The sequence below is a fragment of the Neopsephotus bourkii genome, unplaced genomic scaffold (genome assembly GCF_033783945.1).
Source record: "Neopsephotus bourkii isolate Nb327-2 ecotype Australia unplaced genomic scaffold, CSIRO-AGI_Nbou_v1 NB_830, whole genome shotgun sequence".
NCBI lineage: Eukaryota > Metazoa > Chordata > Aves > Psittaciformes > Psittacidae > Neopsephotus > Neopsephotus bourkii.
In genome coordinates, this window is record NW_026901326.1 from 16,885 (window position 1) to 25,264 (window position 8,380).

The following is an 8,380-nucleotide window of genomic DNA, read 5'->3' on the forward strand; positions in this document are numbered from 1 at the left end:
CAGGACCAGTGATGCCTCCAGGCACTGGTGGCACCTCTGGGTAACGGTGACACCTCCAGGACCGGTGATGCCTCCAGGCACTGATGGCACCTATGGGTAATGGTGACACCTCCAGGACCGGTGATGCCTCCAGGCACTGATGGGAACTCTGGGTAACGGTGACACCTCCAGGACCGGTGATGCCTCCAGGCACTGGTGGCACCACAAGGGCTGGTGGCACCTCTGGGTAACGGTGACACCTCCAGGACCGGCGATACCTCCAGGCACTGGTGGCCCCAATGGGTAACGGTGACACTTCCAGGACCAGGACCACCTCCATGCACTGGTGCCACCTCCATACCCAGCACCCTCAGACGTTGCTGATGCGCACGCTGAGCCCTGCTCCCTCCCGCTCCCGCTCGGCCGCTTCCCGCAGGGACTCCTCCAACTTCACCTTCTCGGGGTCTCCGAAGCGGGGGGGCTCTCGGGGGCCGCGCGGCGCCGGCGCCTCCACCACGCGGTCGAAGAGGCTGAAGTCGGCCACGTACTTGCCGCTGGCCGAGAGCGAGATGGCCGGCGTGAACTCGTAGCCCCACAGGATCTCCTCGGGCAGGTAGGAGGTGCGGACCTGGCACGTGGCGCTGGTGGACTCCACGGTGCCGCTGAGGATCACCACGAGCTCGAAGTCGCCTTCACCCGAGCGCAGCGCCACGTCCCGCAAGGGGCTGCCCTCATCCAGGACGTGGTAGAAGGTGAGGGGCAGGATGAGGAAGGGGCTGTCCGAGGATGTGTCCACCTGGAAGTCCACGTTGAGCTGGTTGAGGTGGACGCTCTCGCCCTCCTTGGTGAGGTGGGTCTGGAGGAGCTTGCCCGTCACTTGGCAACCGATGAGGAGGCTCTTGCGCATGTTGGCCACGCGGATCATGAGGCAGGTCTTGCCGTCGTGCTGCGCCACCACGGCGTGCTGGCTGAAGCGGATGGTCTCGGCGCGTTTCTTGGGTCGGGCGATCTTGGCTAAGAAGGTGCCGGTGATGAAGATCTCCATGATGGTGGTGAGGACGAGCTGGGTGATGAGCAGCACGATGGCCAGCGGGCACTCCTCGCTGATGTACCGGAACCCGTAGCCGATGGTGGTCTGGGACTCGAGGGAGAAGAGGAAGGCGCCGGTGAGGGTGTGCACCTGCATCACGCACGGCGTGTGGTTGGCCGGCGGCTCGAACTCCAGCAGGTCCCCGTGGGCCACGGCCACCAGGTACCACACGACACCGAAGGCGAACCAGGTGCCGGCGAAGGTGGCGGAGAAGAGGACGAGCTTGTAGCGCCATTGCATGTCGATGAAGGTGGTCCACAGGTCCTTGAGGTACAGGAAGCGCTTGTCGGCGATGTGCTCCATGCGCACGTTGCTGCGGCCGTCCTTGGTCATGACGCGGCGCCGGCGCAGCCCCGCGCCCATGAGCGGGCGGCTCTCGGTCTGCGTGGTCTGGCTGTAGAACACCTTGGTGGAGGACGTCATCTGCAAGAGGGGATGGGACGTGAGGAGGGACGAGGGGATGGGTGGAGGAGGAGGGATAAGAGTGAGACAGGGAGGAGGGAGAGGATGGATGGAGAAGAGGAATGGGTGGAAGGAATGGCTGAGAAGATGGATGGAGAATAGGGATGGAGAAGGATGGATAACACTGACACATGGAGGAGGTAGAGGATAGATGGAGAAGAAGAATGGATAAGACTGACACATGTAGGAGGTAGAGGATGGATGAAGAAGAGGAATGGGTGGAAGGAATGGCTGAGAAGATGGATGGAGAATAGGGATGGAGAAGAATGGGTGGATGGAGAGAAGGAATGGCTGAGAGGATGGATGGAGAATAGGGATGGAGAAGGATGGATAAGACTGACACAGGGAGGAGGTAGAGGATGGATGGAGAAGAGGAATGGATGGAGAAGACGCATGGATGGAAGGAATGGCTGAGAAGATGGATGGAGAATAGGGAGGGAGAAGAATGGTTAAGACTGACATGGAGGAAGTAGAGGATGGATGGAGAAGAGGAATGGATAAGACTGACATGAAGGAGGTAGAGGATGTATGGATGGAGAAGAGGAATGGATGGAAGGAATGGCTGAGAAGATGGATGGAGAAGGATGAGTGGGTGGATGGAGAAGAAGGATGGATAAGACTGACACATAGAGAAGGCAGAGGATGGATGGAGAAGAAGGATGGGTAAGACTGATATATGTAGGAGGTAGAGGATGGATAGGGAAGAGGAACAGATGGAAGGAATGGCTGAGAAGACGAATGGAGAAGAATGGGTGGATGGACGGAGAAGAAGGATGGATAATACTGACACATAGAGAAGGTAGAGGATGGATGGAGAAGAAGGATGGGTAAGACTGATATATGGAGAAGGTAGAGGATGGAGGGAGAAGAGAAATGGGTGAATGGATGGAAGGGATGGCTAAGAAGATAGATGGAGAATAGAGATGGAGAAGGATGGGTGGATGGATGAAGGATGGATAATACTGACACATGGAGGAGTTAGAGGATGGATGGAGAAGAGGAATGGGTGGATGGAGAGAAGGTGGGAATACAGATGGAGAAGGATGGGTGGATGGACACCTGGAGAAAATAGAATAAGATAGAGAAGATGGATGGAGAAGGATGGATAGAGAAGAGGAATGGGTGGGTGGATGGTGGAGATGGATGGATGGATGGATGGATGGATGGATGGATGGATGGAAGGATGGATATATGATGGATGGGTGGATGGATGGATGGATGGGTGGGTGGGTGGATGGATGGATAGATGGAGAGAAGCAACAGCTGGGAAGAGGGGTGAGGAAGGATGGAGGAATGAGATAAATGAGGGATGGGTGGAAGCGGGATGGAAAAAGAGATGGAGAAGGACAGATGGATGGAGAGGACGGATGGAGAAGAGGAATGGGTGGGTGGAGAGACAGAGCGGCTGGAATGGATGGAGAAGGATGGATGGGTGAGACTTGACAGATGGAGGAGATAGAGAGCAGGGATGGATCCATCCCTGTGCGCGTCCCTGCATCCACCGGAGCTCCCATCCCTCCGTGCACCTGCCCATCCATCCCGCTGCGCATCCCGCTCCCAAGTCCTCCCTGCTCCCGGCAGCTCCCCCCATCCCTCCCCATCGCACGGGGGGTCCACGGCTCCCTGCCCGCCCGGGAGGAAGAGGAAGGGGGGGATGAATGGCGCTGACAAACGGCTGGTGCCGGCGCCAGCCGCGTTTCCGTCCCCGTTGTCCCCGGCCGGGCCGCGGGCACAGAAGGGGCCTTTCAGCCCCCGCCAGCGTTTGGCCCCGCACCGTTTCCGCCGCGGCACCGAGCCGGGGACACGGGGACCTGGTGGCACCGTCCCGGCTGTGGCACATCCCGCCTGGCACCGGGCCCTGCCCGGGGCGCACCGGGGACGCGGTGCCCCCCTCCCCATGGACACCGGGAGCCCGGTGCCGCCCGGTCCCCAAAGCTCTGCCCATGGCAGGCAGTGACAGGCACCGGCACATCCCGGGCTGGGGGCGCGGCACCCCCAAAGTCCTTCTGCTCCTCTGGGATCCCTCTGCCCTCTTCTATGGGGCAAAATAGACACCTCCTATGGGGTCTCTGCACCCTCTTTGGGGTCCCTGCATCCCACATTGGGGTCCCTGCATCCTCTTTGGCATCACTGCATCCTCTATGGGGTCTCTGCACCCTCTTTGAGGTCCCTGCATCTCACTTTGGGTCCTGCATCCTCTATGGGGTCCCTGCATCCCACTTTGGGTTCCCTGCATCCCACTTTGGGTCCTGCATCCTCTATGGGGTCCCTGCATCCTCTATGGGGTCCCTGCACCCTCTTTGAGGTCCCTGTATCCCACTTTGGGGTCCCTGCATCCTCTATGGGGTCTCTGCACCCTCTTTGAGGTCCCTGCATCCCACTTTGGGTCCTGCATCCTCTATGGGGTCCCTGCATCCCACTTTGGGTCCTGCATCCTCTATGGGGTCCCTGCATCCCACTTTGGGTCCTGCATCCTCTTTGGGGTCCCTGCATCCTCTATGGGGTCCCTGCACCCTCTTTGGGTCCTGCATCCCACCTTGGTTCCTGCATCCTCTGTGGGGTCCCTGCATCCCACTTTGGGTCCTGCATCCTCTATGGGGTCCCTGCATCCCACTTTGGGTCCTGCATCCTCTTTGGGGTCCCTGCATCCTCTTTGGGGTCCCTGCATCCTCTATGGGGTCCCTGCATCCTCTATGGGGTCCCTGCACTCTCTATGGGGTCCCTGCATCCCACTTTGGTTCCTGCATCCTCTATGGAGTCCCTGCATCCCACCTTGGGTCCTGCATCCTCTATGGGGTCCCTGCAACCCACTTTGGGTCTTGCATCCTCTAAGGAGTCCCTGCATCCTCTATGGGGTCCCTGCACCCTCTTTGAGGTCCCTGCATCCCACTTTGGGTCCTGCATCCTCTTTAGGGTCCCTGCATCCTCTATGGGGTCCCTGCACCCTCTTTGGGGGCCCTGCAACCTCTATGGGGTCCCTGCACCCTCTTTGGAGCTTTTCCACCCCCCCACCATCCACCATTGGGGTTCCTTCACCCCCCCCTCCGCACCCCTCTCTGTGCCCCCCACACCCCCCCATGGGTGTCCCCTCGCTGTCGGGGTCACTGCGGCCCCGCTGCCCCCGGCCAGGCTCCCGTGCTGGACACGGTTGGTGACAAGCTGGGGCTTGTTCCCGGTGCCCGCGGGCACAGCCACAACCGGCCGCTCCCGGTGACCGCTCTCCGGTTACCCATTAACCAAGGGCCCCTGCCTCCGGGTGGTGATGGGGGGGGGCCCAGCCCCACTTGGGGGGTCCAATGTGGGCCTTGGGGACACGTCCGTCCGTCCCCCCCCCTCCTCACCGCGTCCCTTTGGCACCAGCACCATGGGCACCGTGCCCGTACCCGCGCGGTGCCAACCGCATCGGCTCCCGGCCAGCACCGGCCCCATCGCAAACTGGGGCGCTGAGCACTGGTGGCACTGGGGATATTGGGGATGGGACCCCCATACACACAACATTGGGGAGGGAGGGGGTTAGGGGGGGTCCTGCTATGGGGCAGGTCCCGTTGTGGGGTGAGGGGGGGGATGTGGGGCGGCAGCGCATGGGGGGATGGGGCCGGGGACAGTGGGGCCATTGTGTGCCCTGGCCAAGAGGCCTCAATGGAGCTGGAAGGGCACAAAGGAGCTTTGAGGAGGCTCCTGGTTAACATGCAGGGCCCGCGCCCCCCGCTGCCACCCCCTGTACCCCCCCGCACCTTCCTCATCCTCCTCATCCTCACCGCCGTGGGGCTGCAGATGGGACCTGCTATGGGGCGCAGCACCCCCAGACCCGGCCATGGGGGCGATGGGACCTGTCCCCCATATCCATCCCCCCCCATTGGGTGACCCCAAAGCGATGATTTGGGGGTGCCCATCACCGGGGCAGGCCATGGACAACGTCTCCCCAGGGGTCTCCCATGGGAGCCCGCGGCGCCGGCGCTGCGATGGGGCCGATAAGGGTGGCGGGGGCCCCACGGCTCAGCCCTTGGAGCCATCGGAGGAGCTGCTCCTGGCACCAGCACCGGTGACCGCGGCCCCATTGAGATCCGGCCCGGTTAAACCGGCCCCGCTAAACCAGAGCTGGGGTAAACCACAGCCCCATTAACCCATAGCAGGGATAACCCACACTGGGGTAAAATAACCCACACTGGGGTAAAATAACCCACAGTGGGGTAAAATAACCCACACTGGGGTAACCCACATTGGGATAAACCCACATTGGGATAACCCACATTGGGATAACCCACACTGGGATAAACCCACACTGGGACAACCCATATCTGGGATAGCGCAAACCAGGATAACCCACATAAGGGATAACCCATAACCTGGGTAACCTATATCTGGGATAGCCCACACTAGGATAAACCCACACTGGGACAACCCATATCTGGGATAGCGCAAACCAGGATAACCCACATCCAGGATAACCCACACAAGGGATAACCCATAACCTGGGTAACCTATATCTGGGATAACCCACACTAGGATAAACCCACACTGGGACAACCCATATCTGGGATAGCGCAAACCAGGATAACCCACATCCAGGATAACCCACATAAGGGATAACCCATAACCTGGGTAACCTATATCTGGGATAACCCACATCCAGGATAACCCCCACTGGGATAACTTGGGTAACCCACACCCGGACAACCACATCCAGGATAACCCACATAGGGGTAACCTAGGTAACCCCCATCCAGGATAACCCCCATCCAGGATAACCCACATAGGGGTAACCTGGGTAACCCCCATCCAGGATAACCCCACTGGGATAACCCATGTCCCATCCCAGTGGACCCTCTAACCCAAAGGGGGCTGAACCCCCCCCAGCACCAGGGTCCCTCCCCGGGGCCTCAGGCCTCACGCTGGATTGTGGGGACATCCCAAGGGTTGGGTGGGCACGGCCAGAGGGGGCTGTGACCCCCATCTGCAGGGAGGAGGGACATGGGGGTACGGGGATAGGTGACACATAGGGACGTGGGGATATGGGACATGGGGATGTGGGGATAGGGATACAGGACATGAGAACATGGGGGTATAGGACATGGGGATACGGGACATGGGGATATGGGGACATGGGGATATGGGACATGAGAACATAGGGATATGGGAACATGGGGATATGGGACATGGGGATATGGGACATGAGAACATAGGGATATGGGGACATGGGGATATGGGGACATAGGGATACAGGACATGAGAACATGGGGATATGGGACATGAGAACATAGGGATATGGGGACATGGGGATATGGGACATGGAGATATGGGACATGGGGATACAGGACATGGGGATTTGGGGGTATGAGATATGGGGATATGGGGACATGGGGATACGGGACATGGGGATATGGGGGTATAAGACATGGGGATGTGGGGACATGGGGATATAGGACATAGGGATATGGGGACATAGGGATACGGGACATGGAGATATGGGGACATGGGGATACAGGACATGGGGATGCAGGACATGGGGATATGGGGGTATGAAACATGGGGATATGGGAACATGGGGACATGGGGATACAGGACATGGGGATACAGGACATGGAGATATGGGGACATGGGGATATGGGACATGGGGATATGGGGTTATGAGATACAGGGATGTGGGAAGATAGGGATACAGGACATGAGAACATGGGGATATAGGACATGGGGGTATGGAGATACATGACACACAGACACAGGGACATGAGGACATGGGGATACAGGGACATAGGGATACGGGATATGGGGACATAGGGATACGTGGCCTTGGGGATGTGCAGAATGGGGATATGGGGATACAGGGACAGGGGATACAGTGGGGACCTGGGGATGTGGGGACCCGGGATTGTGGGGGTGTGCGGGGTAAGGGCCATGGGACACGGTGGGGCAGGGACACAGGGATGTGGGGTCGGGGATGCAGCCCCTATAGGGCCATGATGGGGACAGGAGCCCCCGGGGCAGGGCTGATGGGACCGGGACCGGGACCGGGACCGGGACCGCTCCCATGGCCCCGCCGGTGCCCGCAGCCCTCGGGGTGCCCCGGGGGGGGATCGGGGACCCCCGTACCCCCCCCCCCCCTCCGCCTTTACCTTGCTCGGGGACGGCCCCAGGCTCCGGGGTCCGGCCGCGCTCAGCCGCCGCCTCCCCCCATGGGCTTTATGGCTCGGCGGGGCCGGCGGCGGGACGGGCCCCCCCCGGGCGGGCACCGGCGGCGGGGGGGGGGGGGTGGGGGGGGTGGGGGGGGGCGGGGAGGGGCGGGTGGGGGCGGGCCGGGGGTTAATGGGGTGGAAAAGGAGCCGGTCACGTTACCGGCGGGGGGGGGGGCACGGACCCGCCCGTACCCACGGGCACCGGAGGCAGCGGGGGGGGGTCACGGAGGACGCAGCCCCACGGGGGGGGGGGGGGGGGCGGTCCCTGGGTCCGTGGCCCCGCACAAGGCCCCCGCTGTTCCCGGGCAGGGCACAAAGCGGCTTTGTCTGCCCCCGGGGGGGGGGGGGGGGACGGGATGGGAGCAGGGAGGGTCCGGGGGGGGGAATGGGGTGGGGATGGGGATGGGGTTGAGCACCTATGGGGGGGGGGGGTGAGCACGGAGCCCTGGAGAGTGATGGGGGTCAGGGATGGGGATGGGGGGGGTCAGGACCAGTGATGGGGGAGTCTGGGCTAGTGATGGGGGGGTCAGTGCCGGTGATGGGGGGGGCAGGACCGGTGTTGGGGGTCAGGGCTGGTGATGGAGGGGGTCAAGACTGGTGTTGGGGGTGTCAGCACCAGTGATGGGGGTCAGGGCTGGGGATGGGGGGGGTCAGGACCAGTGATGGGGGAGTCTGG

General features: G+C 61.3%; 1 protein-coding gene across 1 annotated transcript; it reads right to left on the bottom strand.

The window, feature by feature from the left end:
- Positions 1-328: 328 nt before the first annotated feature.
- Positions 329-7,781, bottom strand: LOC133213470 (ATP-sensitive inward rectifier potassium channel 10). Its single transcript, XM_061355686.1, has 2 exons — positions 7,645-7,781; positions 329-1,492 (listed from the first exon to the last, which is right to left on the bottom strand). The coding sequence occupies exon 2, from the start codon at positions 1,490-1,492 to the stop codon at positions 350-352; it is 1,143 nt and encodes a 380-aa protein (XP_061211670.1). The 5' UTR covers positions 7,645-7,781; the 3' UTR covers positions 329-349.
- Between the last annotated feature and the right edge of the window lie 599 nt (positions 7,782-8,380).

Excerpts from the sequence above, each read along its gene's own strand:
- LOC133213470 (XM_061355686.1), bottom strand. The coding sequence starts at position 1,492 with ATGACGTCCTCCACCAAGGTGTTCTACAGCCAGACCACGCAGACCGAG.